Raw genomic sequence first — 20939 nt, 5'->3', positions numbered from 1 at the left:
ATCTAGGCTCAATTCCTGAGAACTAAGAAGGCAGAATAGAATGCTTGTTGCAAAAGCAAAGGATGCAATCAAGACATGTATATGCTACTGAAGTATCTTAGCATATGAGTATAGACACATTTATTTATTTATTTATTTTAAAAAAAGAGAGAAACAATTTCACATGGAACAGAACTGTACATATTCTCTACAAACACTTAGCTTTAGAACTAACTAACTCTAGCTATATTATTATGATACATTAAGTGTGTTCTTCTTCTGCATATATTTCATTCCATTTTTAATACAAATTAATTTCTATCATGAGAGTAAATATACTTTTTCTAATTTGTTAGTATAATTGATAGTAGGATAACATTGAATCACTTTTATAAACGTTAGGGATACAAATAGGACGATTTAAATGTTAGGGATACAAATAGGACTTACCTCAAACGTTGGGAAAAAAAACGATACTTTACTCTAATATAAAAGAGTATTAGTATATATTATTTTCAAAAATATCTTTCATTGTATATAATTTATAAAAATATTAATTTACTAATTTTAAGAGTTAAATTCATGACTTTTTAATTTTAGTGTACAATTATTTGTTTAACTGATTTCAAATTATTATTATTATTATTGTTATTATCTATATTTAACTCAATATGTTTATGTCAAACACAGGGTTCTTGGTAACATAGCGATACTTCAACCACTTCCAAAAACACCTGTTGGACCTTGTTCCTGTTTTAGATTAGATTCATTGCGCGCACTCACACTCTCACTCTTTAATCCACACCTTTCTTCTTCCTCGGTTTCTCAGAATCAAGGGTACCCCTTTCTCTTCTCTCTTTACTTTAGATCCGCACTTCAGAAAGGTACCACTTTTTTCTTTTTCTTTTATCTTTCAATTTTTAAAATTGAGATTTTGTTTTCTCTCTGTGTATGCACATGAATGTATGTGTTTACGGTTTCCCTTTGCCACACTTAATCCTAATCCTTCTAAAGCCTCTTTCCTATTTTTCCTTATTTGGGTTTATATTTATCTCTTCATTCATTGTAATTAGTTCACACCATAGTACCCTCATTAAATAATCTTCTGGAAAAAGATTTTTTCAGTTAGCTTATTGGAACAGATATAGGAAGTTGGGAATAAATCTTCCTAACTAATTTTCCTTTTTTGGTTCTGGTTTTGGTCAATTTTCTAAGGGCTCAATCATGTGAAGCTTAATAAAATTTGTTCTTTTTTCCCCTGTCAATGTAATTGATTGTCGGTGGAAAACCAGTTTCTTGAAGATATTTGATTCTGATCACTAAATGTTTTGAATATATTAGTCTCTGGTGAGGTTGAAGTAGACTTGAACTTTAGCTGGTTCTAATTTGGGAGCATCATCATGTCTGAAGTGAAAAACAAACTGGATTTATTGCAACGGCTTGGACCAGACATGTCAATAAAGGTTCTCACTCATTTGGACCCTTGTGACCTTGTCCGCGTTTCGACTCTTTCCCGTTCTTGGCACCAATTTGGTAAGCCATTTGAGTTCATGGTTTGTGAAATTTGTAGCTTCTCTAACGTTATATTGTCTTGCAAAGTCTATTTTTTTGTGATACATTATTGGTATTAAATTTTCCAATGTTGAAATATTATGGTGCTGTTTAAATTGTATTGATTTGCATTCCATATATTATGCAGTTATTGAAAATGGCCTTTGCAAGCATCTTTGCTTGAAAATGTTTCCTGAACTATCTGGTGTTAGACATGTCATCGAGGTAGAGAACATGATTGAACCAGTGAGTAACATGCTTGGAAGTTCTTCGAATTGGGAATATCTCAAGAGAAATCATAAAGTCTATGCGTTCCTAGCATGTGGTCTCAGTCCTTCTATCAGCAGAAATTGCATCTCGAGTGCCGTAAGTGCATCCAGCTACAATAAGATCCGCGAAGAAAATGATGTGAATACGTTGGACCCTCGAGATACATCGTACTGGTCTAGTGAAGGGAAAAGTGATCCTTCTGTACCAGAGACTTTAGAATATATGCTAACTTCCAAACTATGTCTAATCACTGAGATTCATGTGCAGCCATTCCAAGGTTAGTCCAGTAGCTAATTGACAAGTTTGGTATTAAGTTGAACTGAAAATGGCTAATGCCGAGGATATTAACTTCAACTTGATTAGCTGATTAATGTATCTTTTTACCATGCAGCATATTCAGCAAAAGCTGTCCGATTCCGAATGGGCCGTGCAAGATACGCGACAAAGTTAGAGTTATCAGAGATGTGTGAACTTGATTTTTTTTTTGCTGATAAAATATTTGGGGGTCCTCAATGGACATATACTTCACCTGAATTTGCAATGTTGCAAGTGAGTTGCACTATTAACATGCTTGTGATTTTGCATTTCCTATTTTCTATCCATAAACACTCTCAACAAAGAGGAGGATTGGGATTCAGCTACATATATCTTTTGAGCATTAACGGATCTCTTTTTCCCTCTAGATATTTTTGTGGACTTGATCTATTTAAAATTGCAATTTTTTTGTAGCATAGATTACTCTATGCCACTGTTTAATGAATTATTTCTATAATGAAACTGCAGGAAAACTGCTTGCAGAAATTCAAGCTACTTGAACCTGTTCTGTGCATTGGAGATGTGCTTCAAGTTGAGCTGCTGGGCAGAGTTCAAAAGAAAGAAATGGATCAATTATTTTACATATGGTTAATTTGCAAATCCTTTCTCTTACACATACACATGCACACAGGCACACCCCGTCATAAGCAGTTGTGCATAGATAATTCAATGTTATTCTGCTTAAAATTGTTGAAGGCATAGATAATTCAATGTTGTGCATAAATAAAGAATTGCCATTTTGCTTATATGTTTCTAACTCCGATAAATTGGATATCTTTGATGCAGCATCTCTCATGTTCAAGCCGTCGGACGGCCACTTTTGCCAGCATTTGATGTCGAAATAGACCATCCATCAGGAAAGTGTAGATTGAAGTGTATGTCTCCAACAAGAAGAGGCGCCTCGAGCAGTCATTCATGACTGCGGACTTTTACCACAAGTATAATGCAGAGGGGCGTGAGACGTTGGGAGCAAATTCTTGTTGCTGCACTGCTTGGTCCTGGTGCTGTTGTATTTGATGAATGATGAAAAATAGTGAATCAAGTCTTGTTGATTCTCAATAAACTGAGAAACTTGTGTAAATGGGAGCATCAGGAATTAGCTGCAAAGATATAGGCAATCTAAAATTACTTAGATTTGTTTCACCTAAATATTGATCTTGTATATATATTTTGTTCAGTTAACTGTAAAATTAATGTCACATGTATGCAACTCAAATATCTTAACAACACAATTTCGATTTTCTTTCTTTAATTTCGTGACTTTCTAATAAGTACAAATCGTCGCCACATACATATTCCTTTTTGAAAATTTATCTATCAATGCCTCAGAAAAAAAATTACACGTTAGTTTTGCACTTGTATATCAAAATATACTTCCGTGCTAATTTTAACACAAGATGTTAATTCAGATAATTATTTTTACTGATTAAAACATGCATGTCATTTTAACATAAAGTTCTATGTACAACATAGTCCTGCTTCAATTCTTCAAGTTGGTGGAGATTACTTCTCACTCCCCCTCTGTTATAAACCTTGCCAAATTGTCAATTCAACAAGTTTTAAAAAATACTTTTTAAATTCATTTTAAATAGCAAAATTTATATAACATTTCATTTAAGTTGTAAAAAATTTTAAAGTTTGAAACACAAGGATGAAAAAATTAATATCCAAAATTTATATATAACTTGCAATGATCTTTCCTTTGTAAGCTTCTAAGAGAGTAATTTTAAAAATTATTTTCTAAGATTATAAAATTAACATTTAATAATACCAATAATTTAAAAATATATTATATTAAAATTATCATTATAAAAATAAAAATAAATTTTTAAATTTTAAACCCATTATTGAACACATGAACCCTTCAAATACTATCCACAACATCAACCCCATCAGGTCAAGCTTCTCTACAATAAAATGCAAATACATCAGCCATTGGCGTAAAGGTCCAGTGACCCATTAAGACATTTGGCCTATTCTGGTTACCCTAATCCTTATAATAATATTTAGTGTGTGGAATAAAAATTCAACTAATTATAAACATTTCAACTTCAATTATTTATTATCTAGTTAAATCTATACGACATTATAATGGAATTTGTCGCATAAAATCAAAACAAAAGATATGTCATGATATATTGGAAGATTATTATTTTAATAATTTTCATTACTAACAATATACTTATCTATTATATAAAGATTGAAAGAGGTTTGATATACAGAATTTTCAATATATATAGTTATTTGTACAATTTAAATATAAAATCTCTTAGTTAAAAATAAAAAGAGCTAACCATCTAAACTAATATTGTGTTTATTATTATTACACAGAATAAATAAATAAGAGGGTGGATTAAATACACTAGTTATAAACTTATAATAATAGACTCGCATAACATTGAAGTAATAAATATAAATAATGAATGACATTAAGCAAGACGAACCCTAGTAGCATCAAATAAGACTTTGAATAAAAATAATTACCGAGTTTGACATGACTAATATTTCCTAGTGTTTCTTCATAAAATGAAAGATTATGAAAGTTAAAAAAAAAAAACACATTTAGTTAAAAGTATGATGTTAAATTTTGATCCTTTAAATTTTGAATTTTTATTTTAGAGAATAAAGTGTGATTTTCTTACTCTTGAATAGTTTTTCTTTTATATTTTTTCTTTGTCCCATCTATGAAATAAATGATGAAAGATTACACTTGATTTCTTAAAAATTGGTGTTTATAATATTTGAAAAGATAGTAAAAATTTTACCATTATTATAATAAAAATTAGATACATGGTTGTATTTTTCTCTCTTTCTTGTTTTGTTTTGTTTTTATTTTTGTTCTTTAGAAGATAAAATAAAGTTATTTCATGCATAATCAATCTTACATATTGAAGATAGAAAAGCTAAGTTTCATTTTTTTTATTTGAAAATTAATTGATAAAGTTTAAAAGAAGACTATCAATTCAATCTCTTATTTTCTATGTCTTAAAAAACCTTTATAACTGAAAAGAGATAGTTAAATTAAAATAAAAGAAATTACTGTATAAAAAAATTAAATAATTTTTTAATTTTTAAATATTGCACTTAGTATAGATTATAGACATCTATCGAATCATTTTTAACATTTTTCGTTTGAGCTCCACTTAATTTTATTTTGTTTTCTTCTTATTGAATATTTTTTTTATCTCTTCTTTGATTTAGAATTTTAGAAGAATGTAGTTTAATTCAATTGTAGAGATATCAACCATTTAATAACGTGTAACATATTGATTTATCAAAATTATGTGTATTTATATATAAATATATAATGATTAATTTTAGTAATTAATTTTAGTATGTAAATAATATTTTTTGCATCAAAATCGAAAATAAAAATTGACCCAACTAATGGCCCATTATTTGCCCAGCATTTCAACCCACGACGTGCTCCAACAGCTTCTACTCTTCCAACTTTCAGCTTGGCTACATTTATCAATACTGCTATGGTCGTACTCGTATCCTGTGCTAGCTACTAGGGTGTACATGGGTCGGGTGAAGTCGGGTTTAATATATCAGTCAAATAATAATAATAATAATAATAATAATAATAATTAAATTAAAAATTAATATAATAAATTTTTTTATTGAATTTAGAAATTTATTAGATTATAGTATTGAAATATAAATTTTTTATAGTTTAATTTAATTTATTTTTTTTGTATAATTGTTGAAAGAGATAATAATTTGAATAAATTAGTGTATAAATAATTATGAATAATTAGTTATTCTATAATGTATTTAAAAAATTTGAATTGAAGATAAGATAAACTTTTGATAAGATAAGATTTAAATTTAAAATAAGATAAACTTTTGATAAGATAAACTCATACTCTATATATACATGTGTATAACAATAGTAAAAAATCACAATTTGTTCCTTTATTTCTAAATACAATTTTTTGTGAGCAAGGATTAATTTTTGCTGAATGCGCATAGCACCTTGGTACTATTAGAGGAAGAAAAGTTTTTATCGATGATAAAGGTCTTCAGGTATTTTGTATCTAATTTATATTGTTTGGATAGAATTTTAGAATTTACTTGTTACTTCTGGTCTATTATGAATACATTGTAATCCTTCTCCTTCGTCAGTGATCAGGGTTCAAAGTGTGAAAAACGAAAGCAGTGAGAATGAAGAATGCTGGAAAGAACTCCAAGGGGAAGGACGCCGGAGATAACCGCAAGGCAAATAGAGAAGCGTTTTTGTTGTTGAAGGAATGCCGAAAATCGTTTTTCGAGTCGAAGGAAAGCCGGAAATTTGTCAGCAGCGGATTCAGCGGATCGTCCAAGAAGGGAGGCCACGGCGGAAAGTTCACGTGGATCGGCGGCCAAGACTACTGGCAGATGGAGATCGATCCGGTGGCTTTGGATGCCAATGATCCAAACTTCGACGATCCGGAGGATTATTGATATGTTATGTTTGAGTTTGTGGTAGCATGACTGTGTTACTGTAAATATATGGAGGATTCGATCATTGATATTGAAGTGTCTAATTACAGCGTCATTGTCAGTTTCAACTGTTTATGCTTTCTATTAAACTTAATCTAGTTTAACCTACCATTTGATATTACTTTTACTTTTGATTTAATTTAACACTAAGGTGTCTTTGGTTTAACGGTTCCAGCATCAAACACTAAATACGCGGTTTAGTTTTTTTTTTAATGAAATTTTAATTTTTTATTTGGCTTTTTTTTTTATCACGGGTGAACTATTTCACCAACCCAACCGACAAATAAGTAGTACACCTTTAAATTGTTATATTCTTCGTTGTCCGTAGCGGTTGATTAGTCAAAACCAACTTTAATTTGCGAGAGTTGGGGAGCACTGGAGCAGTTATGGTTCCAGTTTTGTGAGAGTCAATTTTGTCGAACCATTCACGAATCATAGCGTTGTTATTGTTGTTGTTAATGTTCTCCATTTCAGTTTCAGTTTCACTGATTCATTCATTCAACCACTGCTTCTTTTTGCTTCCTTCTTCCACCTCGTCTTCTGATTCTGATGAAAACCAAATCAATAAATTGAAGGGTCTACCGTGAGGACCATTTTACCTTAACCCATTCTTTTTTTTGTTTGGTCAGCTAATTCCTTTCACAAACAAAAATGGGCACAATGGGCCAAGGCCTATTAACGATATTTTATGGAGAGTCACTTTTATTACAGAAATAAATGGATAATTCAATTCTTTTTCTCAAGCGATGTTGTCAATTTTTCTTACACCCATGGTTTCTGTTATTTTATTATTTGGAGTAGTGTAAAATTGTATATTTTATAGGATATAATTTTAGTTTATTTTAAAACTATAAATATTTCTGTACAATGTTATCTACTTAATTAAATATTAACATATTATATTAGAGTGTATTTAAAATACAACAATAACAAAATTTTATCTAAGTAGAATCGATACATAAATCACACGTATTAAGTTAAATTATTGATATATAGATCTGTTTTGATTATTTCATATATAGTTATTTTAATGTTTTTAAAACTCTTTGAAAATAAAATTCTCTCAAAAAAAAGTTTTTTGGTTTGCAACATAAAATAGAAGTCACTACAATATTTTTTATCTATTGCAATATGTATCGTAAGTAACACTTAAAAAATGTTGTTTAAAATGATAAAAAACAATGCTTAATACTTGTTACAATAAAATATTACTATTGCAACACTTTTTTAACTAACACTATGTAAGTGTTCCCTTTGATTAGATAGAGAATACATAAAAGACGTTGCTTCATTTCAAAATATTAACAACAATAAAAAGGACTTTGGACTCTGGCCCTTTATCTTACCGAAATAGTAATAATAATAATAATGATGATAATGATGATGACAGAAAAATAATAAATTATTACTACGTAAATTTTTTTTAATTTAAAATTTTTAATTTTAAGATTAATACCATTACATTTATGTAAAATTTTTAATTTGAATTTATTAATTTAAAAATAACACTAGTCACATATTTTTTAAAGCAAACAATTGATTAAATAAAAAATTTAAAATTTACAATAATTTCATTGATTTAAGATTACTTCAAAAAACATTTATATTTTAAGGAAGACCAGTCGAAAAAAAAAACGTGTATTCGCCGTATTTTTCAAAATTTTTTGAATTTTTTATTTTTTATAAAATTATATTCAAACTCATTGGACCTTGAAAATATTGGCGGAAAATTTTTTCTTAAATACCATATTTTTAAACTTATTCCTCCGTGTGAATTAAATATTTTCACAATAACACTCACATACTAAGTAAATTTAATTTTAAAATTTAAATTAAAAATTTATATTTTATTTTATTTATATAATTGTACCCTAAACCTTAATATAATCCCTCAATATTAAACAATAAATTCTAATCTATAATGATAAATTTTAAACCTTAAATCTTAAATTGTGATAATATCATAAATTCTTTTTTAACTCAAATCTTTTGTTCCTTTTTCCACTTTTTGTCTCTTGGTCATGTGTCTCCCTCTTTATCCGAAAAAATTTTAATAATAAAATAAAAATATTAAAAAATAAAAAAATTAGAAATTATAATTTATATATTTTTTATTTTTTCACTTAAATAATAATATTTTAAACATAATAAATAAATAAAAAATAATTTTATATTATTGTACCTAAACATAATTGTTAAATAAAAAAATAATTTTATATGAGATAACTAAATATAAAATTATCTTATTTTTTAATAAGATCTTAAAAAAAGATTTAACTAACTTTACTTTAAAGACACATTTTAAAAATATAATAATAAAATTTTTTAAATATTTTTGATGTATTTATTGCATTGAAAACATAAAAAAATTAATTTTTATTTGGGCCAGGATATGAATAGGACTATTTTTGAAAGTACCTAATAGAAAATTTTTTAAAATTGGTTCTGTGCTTAAAAAAGTCTAATAAAACTATAGCCTTATATGTTAATTAATATTTAAATTTTAAAACAACTAATGTCTATTATAGTATTTTTAAATTTTAAAAGTTATTTTATTAAACGTATTTATTATTATTTGCGTTTATTAAAAATTATTTTTAATTAAATTTATTAAATACATATGCCTACAACTTTTAAAAAACTAATTTTTAAAAGTTAGCTTTTACAATCTATTTTTGCAAATGACGATTACATTTTGTATCAATTCGTTCATTTTGCTAAATTGGTTGTTACTATTATACAGGTTTATATAACAAGTCACTCTCTTTTGATAATCCGCTATAGGGTGTAGCAGATTATGCTTTCACAAAATTTGATCATAAACCGCTACAGGGTGTAGCAGTTTATGTTATGCATTCTCTCAACGTAATCCGGGAGAGGGTATAGCGAATTACGTGCATCTAGATTACGCTACAGGGTGTAGTGGATTACATACAATTGCATTTGTTGCATTTGTGTCTGGAGTTTGCCAATGTTATATTTATGTAACATTTTTCTTTAATTATTTTATTTATGTAAATTGCCCTTGACTAAACTTATTTATTTACGTAAAGTTTATTTATAGACTCAGCAAACTTGTTTACATTTTAATACAATTTGAATTGTATTAGTATATTTTTATAAATTTTAATCAATTTAATTTTATTTAAATAATTAGATTTTTAAATTATAAAAATCGTATTAGTTTGTAATTTAAATTTTAAATAGATATAATTTAAATTAATAATTTATAAAATTGTATGTATTCGTATTATTTTATACTCATATGATTCATTATATTTATTCGATTTTTAAAAAATACCAGTGGTTAATTTTTTTTATTTAAATACATTCATATTATTTTCAAATTAAAAGAATATACTCATTTAAAATAATATGAGTTCGTTGATTTAAATTTAACAAAATTTTAAAATAATAAGAATATGCTTATTTAAAATATTAAAATTTTAAATTTTAAATAAACTTACTAATATTAATTTTAAATTTTATTTAAAATAATACAAATATGTTTACTTAAATTAAAAAATTAAAATAATAAGAGTACAGCTTCCTTGATAATGATTTCTTGAGCAGCTTCAATCTTGCTTATATATATATATATATATATATATATATATATATATATATATATATATATAGAATTCCTCTCCTCATAAACCGTGACTGGTTAGAGAATTTTTTGCTCATATAGTTTCGTACATAAATCGTGGTCCTTAAAACCTTCTCCTACGTAAACCGTTGCAAGCTGGCACGGTTTACATGTAATTTAAAAACCGTGGTTAGCTTTACGGATTACATAATAATAAAAATGCACATGCAAGTAAGCCTTTTCCAATTGTTGGAATCACTTAAAGGTTTCTCATATTTATTTTATTTCAGTACATTGTCCAAAAAAATTAGAGTTAGGTTGTATTAGAAGGTATTTTAAAAATTTTAAATATTTGTTTAGAATTTGAATAATTTTGTTAATAAAACTCTATCTTTAATGGATAAAATGATAGTTTTATTTATTTATGGGTAGATTTACCAGTATTCTAATTTTTTAATGAGTAAAAATAATAACTTACTCTTTTTAAAACGTTTTTATGCAAGAATATACTATCTGATGAAAATTTAATTTTAGTATTTTTTTAATCCTTTAAAATCTCTTTTCTTTCATTTTTTTACCCCTCATCTCATTGGTATAACGTTATTACGTCATATATATTTAATAATTATTTTCATCTTCTAAAGCATATTTTATTTTCACACAAATATATAACAAAAAAAAATATTCGAAAGTTTTTTATAAAAGTACTTGTAAATGACTTAACATAACAAATCAATATTCAAACTCAATTCATTACAACATATTAATGACAGATCATGGCAACACATAAATAAAGTTCAAAAAGGAAAAACAACTTTTCACAATCCCACAAAAATTTTTCTCAAATTTATGTATAAAATTAGGCATTTTTCTACCATTAGATTTGAGTCCACATAAAAAACAGTACTTATAGTGCACCAATAAAAAAAATACAAAAATTATTAAACTTAATCCCACTTTTACTCCGTTCTAATTGTGCAATACATTCTGCATATTAATTGCCATCTTTTACGTGACTGCACGATTTTTCTGCAAGAGGTCAAAAAGTCGAGAGATTAATGACAAGTATTATAAATTCATAGCTGACTCGTACTATTCATAAGTGCGGATTGTTTCTACTATCTACGCCTTAAAAAAATTTTTTTTTGGAAAAGATTTCCTTTAGAACATGTAGAGGTGAATACGGATCGGATTAGATTAGATATGGTCAAAATTTCGATCCGATCCACAATAAAATCATCGTATCCAATATCGACAATTTTTAAGCTTGGATCGAATCTGGGATATATCTGCAAAATATATAAATGTTTTAAAAAGCTTATTTTTATTAAAAAATATAAATAAACTATTATTTTTTTATTCTTTTAAATATGTTTATTCTTAAAATATTATTAAACATATTTTTTTAAATAATAAAAATAAAATAATGCAAGATATATGATTATTATTAGTTAAAATAAAACATAAAAAAATATTTACTTATCTATTTATTTATTTTTGTGGATCCGCGGATATGCGGATATCTACATGAAATCCGCAATTCGATCCAATAGTCTTGCGGATCGGATCGATATCCACAATTTTTGAATTAAATTTGAATAAATATTGCGAATATGCGGATTGGATCCGATCCATAAACACCCCTAAGTACGTGATAAATAAAAGTTAAGTGATATTTAAATTGATTTTTCATAATATTTTATAATGTTATAAAAACATTTGCCAAATTAAAGAAATTAATGATTTATCTTTTGAAATTTTAAAAATTTAACTACTCAATAACTTTTCTTCTAGAAAAACTAAAGAATTATTTAAATATTATAAAATTTAAAGACCACTTTATCAGCGTTTTTGTTAAAAATTATTTATCATATACAAAACTTGTTTAAAGGCTAATTAAAAATACAAAAATATTATTTGTACATCAAAATTAGCCATTAGAATCAGTCACTAATGTATTTGTGTATAAATACATGTGTAGTTTAATTTATTTTCAATATGTATTTGTATTCTAGCATGTATTTTACACTGATGGCTGATAACTTTATATTAAAAAAATTTATTTCTAAAGTTACTATCGTTATTTTAAATGAAGAAATACAATAATTTTAAAATATTTAATTCTAAAGTATTCTAATATTTATTTTATAACAATAATAAAAATAAAAATTTAAAAAATATTTTATATTTTTTATCAAAAGATAATTACTAAAATTTAATTGAAATTATGAAATTTTAAATGATAAAAATTTAACTAAAAAATAATAAAAATTATAAAATTTACTGACAAAGTAGTTTAAAGGGTAAAAAACGTAAACAAGCCAAAGGGAGAACAATTTGACACAAATAAGCCAAAGCAAAATCTGATTCATCAATCAACCAAAGCACATTTCTATGTAGTTTGAACCAATATGGTTCGAACTCATTTTTCACGTAATTCGAACCAAATAGGTTCGAATTACACATTGTAACCCATAGCCACATAATTCGAACCAATTTGGTTCTAACTCTAACTTCATAATTCGAACCAATTAGGTTCGAATTACACCGAAGAAATAGTCACCAAGTAATTCGAACTAACATGGTTCGAATTACTCAGAATTCGTTTCACACAGCAATTTAAGTTACGAACATAGTTTCCGCATCATGTCTTAATAAAACTCGTACAATTATTTATTCTGGTGTGCATTAGACATACATTTCGTTTAAAATTGCGGAGACAGAACATATTTATTAACTAAAATCCCATTCAAAATACATCGCACTAACGTTAACAAATTCTATCAGTCACCAACTACAAGTAAGAAAACCGATAATAGTGGAATCTAAACGCGAAATTGAAATAACAAAAGTAACAAAGCCACCAATACACCTAATCATGTCCCCGTGTGTGCTCTGCTCCTCCGAGCTGTGGGAAACTCCGACGTGTGTGGCCGGGCTGCCGACAAAGCCCACATCTCTTTGGTCGGTTCGGATCTGCCTCGTCCATATTGGTCCGTATCCGAGTAGATCTCGGACGACCCTCTCTCGCACGCCTCTTATTGGGGTCATGGATGACAGTTGGCCCGTCATATGGTGGCCAGAAAGCCTCCGGAATGGGAGGTGTGAAACCCATATGATAGACACTGAAAACCGAACTAAGACGATACACCTGGTGGACGTAAGGCTCCCATGTAAGCTGTGAGTAGGCACAGCATGCCAGTGCGTGGGGACACGGGAAATGAAGTGTTTGGAAGTATCCGCCGTCACATGTGTGAGATGCAAGCGAGACTCTGTAGCTACCCAGTGAGAAAGAACCAGTCGGAGTTGTCTCTGCGACGGTGAACTCGAAGTTATCCTTGTCGTACACAGTAACCGTGAAGCACCTAGCCGTCTTCAAGTTGGCCTCTATACACTTCACCAAGTGCTGACTAAATTGTTGTCCGGTTCCCATCTGCGCCTCAGCCTCTCTCCCTTTGCGAACAAATAATTCGGCCAACCTTCCGTATGTTGCCTTCACTAGCGAGCACACAGGAAGGTTTCTGACATCTTTGAGGATTGAGTTCACACACTCAGATATATTCGTCGTCATGTGTCCGAATCTACGCCCCTCATCACAATGCTGTGTCCACAACGAATACTCAATCCGGTTCGCCCAGTCACACATCGCCGGGTCTTCGGACCTAAGAATATCAAACTAGTAATGGAACTCGACCTCGGTCTTAGCATACGCCGCATTCACAAGTAGCCTCCTTGCGTCTTTGCCCTTGAAGGTGAGGGCGAAATTTGCCGCAACATGTCGAATGCAGAATGCCCGGTATGCAGACGGAGGTAACCAGCCTCCGTCAGGAGCCTCAAGCGCGGCCTTGATGCCGTTATGCCTGTCCGAGATAACCAGCAGACCCAGCTGCGGTGTCACATGCTCACGCAGGTGGGAGAGAAAGAAGGACCACGACTCAGCATTCTCACCCTCGACTAATGCGAATGCAACAGGGAGTATGTTGGAGTTCCCGTCCTGTGCAATCGCGACAAGCAACGTTCCCCCATACTTGCCATACAGATGGGTGCTGTCAATACTAACTAGGGGCCTGTAATGATGGAATGCCTCGATACATGGTGGAAACGTCCAGAATAGTCTGTGAAAATAAGCTCGAGACTCGTCCAACTGTCCACTGACACGAACAGGGCTCGTCCTTAGGACTGCAACAGTACCAGGCATCGTCAACTGGACTCCTAACACCCACCTTGGGAGCTCGTTGTACGACTCATCCCAGTCACCATAGATGAGGGCAACAGCCTTCTGCTTCGCCAACCAGACCCTCCTGTAAGTCGGCCTAAACCCAAAGTGTGCGGCAGTGGCATTTAGGAGCACCTTGATGCTGACGGATGCATCAGCCCTAATTATTGGCATAATGAATGCCGATATCACATGGTAATCCAAACTCCTGTGGTCGCTGGAAATGGAGGTGGCGAGACAAGTATGCGGTCCGTTGTAACGTTTGACCTCCCAAATCTCCTTGCGCTGTCGGAGACTAAGCCGAATCAACCATGTGCACTCATTGCCAAACTCATAACACTTACCCACATACCGGCGATAGTCAGACTCCACGACCTTGTACTTTACCCCTCGACGTATGCTGTAAGTCTTGACACTTAACAGGGCCTCTTCTTTATCCGAAAATTGCTGACCAACCTGAAACTCTATCAGACCTGCAGACCCTTCAGCATCTCTAGCATCAAATCCAGCCGGCTGCCCAGGAACCCCCTCCTGCCTCATGGCATCCAAGTTCAAAGAGAAAAAATGTGGAGGGTACTACTGCGTGCCAGAGCTAGAACCACCGCCCGCCCCAGCAGGCTCACTTGCTCCAACATCATCGCCACTGTCATCAGCAATCATATCCGGCTCGACATCATCATCCTCTGGATCATCCAAGAATCCATCTCCAACCCCAGCTGGTGCAGCACACTGTAAAGAGGTCTGCAGATATTCCCCTTCTCTGACCTCGTCGCTTACACAGCCGTTGAGATCAACAGCGAACGAAGGGGAGGTGACAGGTTGGACGGGTGGCTCGTACGCAGGGACGGTGGAAGATGCAACGGTAGGTCTGGAGCTAGAACCGGCTACCGTGGCTAAAGTGGTGGTATTCCGGTTCGAACCCCCAGAGCTAGACACCGCGTCAACCAACTTTGCCAACAGTTCTGGTGTCCTCACCTCTGGAAACTGCCGGCGACAATGAAACATGACCTGCAAGTCCTCATCACTCCCGATCGTGAAACAATCGTACTTTACGGTTTCCTGGAGCACCGTGATTGGAATTTGATAAAAAAAACTTCTTAACCCGTTTCACACCTTCTAGACCAAGTTTCAGCAGTACAGAGCTAACAAGGTCCTCATACCTCGTCGTAGGCCTGACGATAATACAGAGAGGATCCTTATCAGTGAACTTCACACCGGAACGAGTTTTCCTCTTAATGGATCCTCTGTGGTGAACCAACACTGCGAAACTCTCCTCACTAGCCATCTTACCCCTCTCTAATGATAGCAACTCACGTTCACACCATATATATACAGGTCTGGTCCTCACTAATTCGAACCAGCCTAGTACGAAATATGGTCTGTGTAATTTGAACCTAATTGGTTCGAATTATGTGGCTATGGGTTACAATGTGTAATTCGAACCTATTGGTTTGAACTACATAGAAATGTGCTTTGGTTGATTGATGAATCAGATTTTGCTTTGGCTTATTTGTGTCAAATTCTTCTCCCTGTTTTTAGTGTTTATTTATATTCCAAGGTTTAAGTAAGTAAATCACTGAAAAAGAACAAAGTTTTTCGCCAAGTGTTGTGCTTCCCGTTTCTGTTTTGAGTATCCAGAACTTTCCTTTTCAACTTAAACGTTCTACACTTCCACCATTGCTTCCTGTTTTCAGTTCTTAGTTCTTACAACCCAAAATCCCCCCCTTAAAATTAAGATTTTAATGCAATCTTTGGTGTTGTATTTCTCTTGATTTGTGTTGCAGAATTTGTCTTTCACTTTCTTTGATTCGTTTACCTGTGAGTTTATTATTTCTCAATCCATAAAACCCACCAAAAAAAGAAAAATTTTCTTATATTTTGAAACCGATCGTAGCATTAAATCTGTCAATCGTATTTTGTTTTGGTTCGGAGTTGTTTTTTATTTCACTCTTGTAATCTTGTTTTTACTCCCAGCTACTGTTTAGTCTATTCTTCAGTTGATTTTGAAAAAGGAAAAAAAAAAAAGGCGTCTTTCCTCTTTGCTCTTTCAACTTTTTCTTGAGTTTATTGTAATTTTGGTTGAGTCGTCTTTCACATCCCTTTGTTTTTACATGTTAGTTTACTCCTACTTACTTTTTCGTCTGTTCTTCTTCCGTTGTTTTTGAAAGGAAAAAAAAAAGAAAAAGAAAAACCGTCTTTCTTCTTGGTTCTTTCACTTCTTCCCACTGCAGTGTTTATGTTACACGTTTTAGCATATCCCTCCGAAAAAGAAGAAAAGTTTGCTGCTTTTGGTTTTGTTTCCTGGCACCGGATTCGATGGTTCCAAAACGTTTGGACCATCAAATCATCCCATAATAAAATATGTTTTTAAAGTTTTTTTTAACAACGGCTACATAGTCCTTTAACAAATTTTAATTACAAATTAATCCCGTATATTTTTTTAATTATAAAAACTGTTTTTAATTTTATAAATTATTATTTTATCAATAATTTATTTTGTTTATTAACAATAAAAAATAAAAACAATAACGAATTAGATCTTCCATTGATCGTAATAAAACTTTTGGCCATTCCAATGGATTAAAAGTCTATATTTGATCTATGACATTCGTGATCAACAATAAAATCGTGTTTCCTTGAAAACCAATCGATTGGAATTTCAAAACAATCGATTGAATTATAACTCAATCGATTGGATTACAGTTTATCACAAAACAATCGATTGAAAATTGTAAGGCAACATGGTTTTCGTATATCAATCGATTGGTTATATGACCCAATCGATTGAACGATGAATAAAGAGTGGATTTTTGTAATTCAATGGATTGGTTATGTATGTGAATTCCAATTCAATCGATTGGAAAACGTTGTAAATGATTTTTTTTTAAATCAATCGATTGTTAATATATTTCAATCGATTAAAATTTGAAATACCCATCTATTAAACAAGAAAACTATGCGTATTCACACAAGTCTCTCCCCGTTTTCCAAAACGTGAGAAGCTTTTTATTAGATTTTAGAGAGAGGAGAGAGGAATCGAACTGGTGTTCTTACGTAGTCAAAGCAGGGTGTCTTTGAGGTTATATATTAAATAATATTTTATTTTGTTATTTAGGTACTCCTTAGGTACTCCTAAAGTTATATATTAAATAATATCGTCTTTTTATTCCTCCATTTGTCTTGAATTACCATAAAATAACAAAAATTAAAAACCTTAAACCCTTAAATTCAGTTTTCTCACACTCAAATCTCAGTAGAATTTTTACATTGAGCTGATTGTTATTACGTGAAGCCAAGAAGGGTGCAAATTCTGGATCATTTAGAATCTCCCTCCATTTGCCTTCCCTATGTTTCTCGATGCCTCAATGAGCGCGTCTTCTTCTTTTTTTCCATTTCTCCATTTGCTTACCCATTTGACTACACCATAACAACAATGATTTTTTTAACAATTCAACTTGAGAAGCTTTCTGGATTTTAGAGAGAGGAGAGAAGAAACAAACTGGTGTTCTTACGTTTCAAAACGGGGAGAGAGTGAGTGTGAATACGCATGATTTTCTTGTTTAATAGATAGGTATTTCAAATTTCAATCGATTGGAATATATTAACAATCAATTGAATTCAGAAAAAAATCATTTACAACGCTTTTCAATCGATTGAATTGGAATTCACACACACAACCAATTGATTGAATTTGCCAAATCCATATTATTTTGGTGAATTCAATTGATTGAGTAACAAAACCAATCGATTGTTTTAGTGAGACCCCTCATGTTGTTTTCAAGCATTCAATCGATTGGAGAGTATAAACAATCGATTGAATTACAAAAATCTACTTTTTATTCATCGTTCAATCGATTGGGTTATATAACCAATCAATTGATTTATGCAAAAACCATGCTTCCTTGCAATTTTCAATTGATTGTTTTGTGATAAACTGTAATCCAATCGATTGAATTATAATTCAATCGATTGTTTTGAAATTGGTTTTCAAGGAAACACGATTTTATTGTTGATCACGAACGTCACGGATCAAATATAGACTTTTAATCCATTGGAATGGGCAAAAGTTTTATTACTATCAATGGAAGATCTAATTCATTATTGTTAATAAACATAATAGATGATTGATAAAATAATAATTTATAAAATAAAAAAGTATTTTTATAATTAAATAAAATATATAGGGTTAATTTGAAATTAAAATTAGTTAAAAGACTATGTAGCAGTTGTTAAAAAGACTTTAAAAATATGTTTTGTTATGGGACAATTTAATGGTCCAAACGTTCTGGGACCATCGAATCCGGTGCCTTGTTTCCTGTCTATTTTTAGGCAAAGAATTCGATGGTCCCAGAACGTTTGGACCATTAAATGGTTCCATAACAAAACATGTTTTTTAAGTTTTTTAATAACTATTAAATAGTCTTTATTTAATTTTAATTATAAATTAGTCTTTTATATATTATTTAATTATAAAATCTATTTTTTATTTTATAAATTATTTTTTATCATTCATCTATCATGTTTATTGAGAATCAAGAACTAAAATAATAATAAATTAGATTTTCCATTAATCGTACATAATTTTATCATTGATCCAATTACATACGTATTGGGTTGGAAAAATCGTGTTTGTTAAAAATTTAATCGATTGGATGCAGAAACCAATCGATTGAAATTCAGGCTTCCCAAACTTCAATCGATTGGAATTGATACATAATCGATTGAATTTTGTAAGGCATGTGGAATTTTTCTTATTCAATCGATTGGTCATATTACCCAATCGATTGAAATCATCAAAACAATCTGGGTTTAGTTAATTCAATTGATTGATTTTGTTACCTCTCAGTAAATTATTATTTTCGAAAATCCCATTTTTCAACTTTAATTCCCCAAATATGAGTTTTTTTATGCAAAGCAAGTTACCGTACTATAATTTTTATAGAGTTTGCCTAACCCCGACAAACTTCACTTCAAATTCTAAAAAAATGGCTAACTCAAGTTCTTAAACTTCCAATAGTCAATGACAACCATTATCATAGTCTCTAGAGTACATAGGAGTACATAAGAATATTGGAAAAATAATAGTTTTTTTTTAATTTATAATGAGAAAAAATCTTGTTTAAATATGCCTTATTCCCGTGTATCTGTGTATTTCTGGAGACCATGATAATGGTTGCCATTAATGTTGAAAAAGCCATGCTTGTTATCGGTGTATTTTTGTGCACTCCTATGTACTCTTGTAGACGATGATAATGGCTAAAAAATTTGAGTTTCGTTGGTTTTGAAAAAAAAAATCGAGTGAAATTCGCTGGGGTTAGACAAACTCTATAAAAAAATATAGAGTGCGGCTAACTCGCCCTAAATAAAAAAAATCGTATTTGAAAAATTAAAGTTGAAAAATGGAATTTTGGAAAATGATATTTTTTTAAATGATAAGTAAAAATGATTTTAGTGTTATAGGAAGTGTACTGAAATTTTTTTCATTGGTAAATTTTGAAGATGTCAGGTGTATTTATGGACATTGAGATGGATGAGTAATACTATGAGGACGGTGACATTAACCAACAAGAAGAGCTAGGATGTGACTAAGATATGATGGATAAACAATATGAATATCTGAAGAAGATTTTGGAGATGAATTTGCTGAGGGAATAACAGAACCAATTCGATTGAATTAACTAAACCTAGATTGTTTTGATGATTTCAATCGATTGGGTAATATGACCAATCGATTGAATAAGAAAAACGTCACATGCCTTACAAAATTCATTCGATTTAAGTTTGGGAAGCCTGAATTTCAATCGATTGATTTGTGCATCCAATCGATTTAATTTCTAAAAAATACCATATATTTTTTCAACCCAATACGTATGTAACTAGATTAATGATAAAATTATGATCGATTAAGATTACAAAATATTTATTACAATTAATGAAATATCTAATTTATTATTGTTTTAGTTTTGTTCTCTCTTGATTTGCGTTGTAAAATTTGTGTTCCACTTTCATTGTGTCTTTTACCCGTGAGTAACATCGTTTCTCAGTTCATAAAACCCATAAAACAAAAAGAAAACTTATATTTGAAATTTGGCAATCATTTTGTTTTTGTATTGGTTCGGAGTTGTGGTCAGTGAAAGTTGTTTGGCCTTTTGCTTTAAAACTCTTCATTGCTGCTGCCTTGTGTCGAATCATTTCACATCCCCTTATTTTGTTTTAAATCCGAGCAAGTGTTTCATTTGTTATTCTTTGAAAAAAAAAAAAGAAAAAAACAGGAAAAGAAGAGTGTCTTTCTTTTTTCTCTTTCAACTTCAAGAAACGATTATTTGTGCTCATCACCAAGTCATCAGAGGTAATACATTTCTTTCTTTCTTTATTTTTTTTCAATATAATTTTGGATGGTGTTTAAAGATGTTTCTGGATGGCAAAGTTCTTAGTTTCTTGACCATAGAGTTTTTATACACAACTTCAATAATTATAAAGTGATTCCTATTTTTAGATTTTATATATTTAAAAATATTCTGTATTACAGAATAT

General features: G+C 30.5%; 3 protein-coding genes across 3 annotated transcripts; 1 reads left to right on the top strand and 2 right to left on the bottom strand.

Annotated features, from left to right (window-relative positions):
- The first annotated feature begins 667 nt into the window (after nt 1-667).
- Nucleotides 668-3367, top strand: LOC148575380 (F-box protein At4g00755-like). The gene is made up of 6 exons (XM_088504018.1): nt 668-863; nt 1321-1512; nt 1679-2077; nt 2192-2349; nt 2584-2702; nt 2902-3367. Exons 2-6 carry the CDS (start codon nt 1380-1382, stop codon nt 3032-3034), a joined length of 942 nt encoding a protein of 313 aa, XP_088360144.1. The 5' UTR covers nt 668-863; nt 1321-1379; the 3' UTR covers nt 3035-3367.
- Nucleotides 3368-13061: 9694 nt separating this feature from the next.
- Nucleotides 13062-13835, bottom strand: LOC148575379 (uncharacterized). The gene has a single exon (XM_088506204.1). The coding sequence runs from the start codon at nt 13833-13835 to the stop codon at nt 13062-13064; it is 774 nt and encodes a 257-aa protein (XP_088362330.1).
- A 30-nt stretch (nt 13836-13865) lies between these two features.
- LOC148575378 (uncharacterized) lies at nt 13866-14945 on the bottom strand. Its single transcript, XM_088506203.1, has 2 exons — nt 14553-14945; nt 13866-14183 (listed from the first exon to the last, which is right to left on the bottom strand). The coding sequence occupies exons 1-2, from the start codon at nt 14943-14945 to the stop codon at nt 13866-13868; spliced, it is 711 nt and encodes a 236-aa protein (XP_088362329.1).
- Between the last annotated feature and the right edge of the window lie 5994 nt (nt 14946-20939).

Source organism: Arachis ipaensis, chromosome B2, assembly GCF_059453495.1.
Source record: "Arachis ipaensis isolate K30076 ecotype BB chromosome B2, ASM5945349v1, whole genome shotgun sequence".
Taxonomy (NCBI): Eukaryota; Viridiplantae; Streptophyta; class Magnoliopsida; order Fabales; family Fabaceae; genus Arachis; species Arachis ipaensis.
This window is presented reverse-complemented; position numbering and strand designations above follow the sequence as displayed.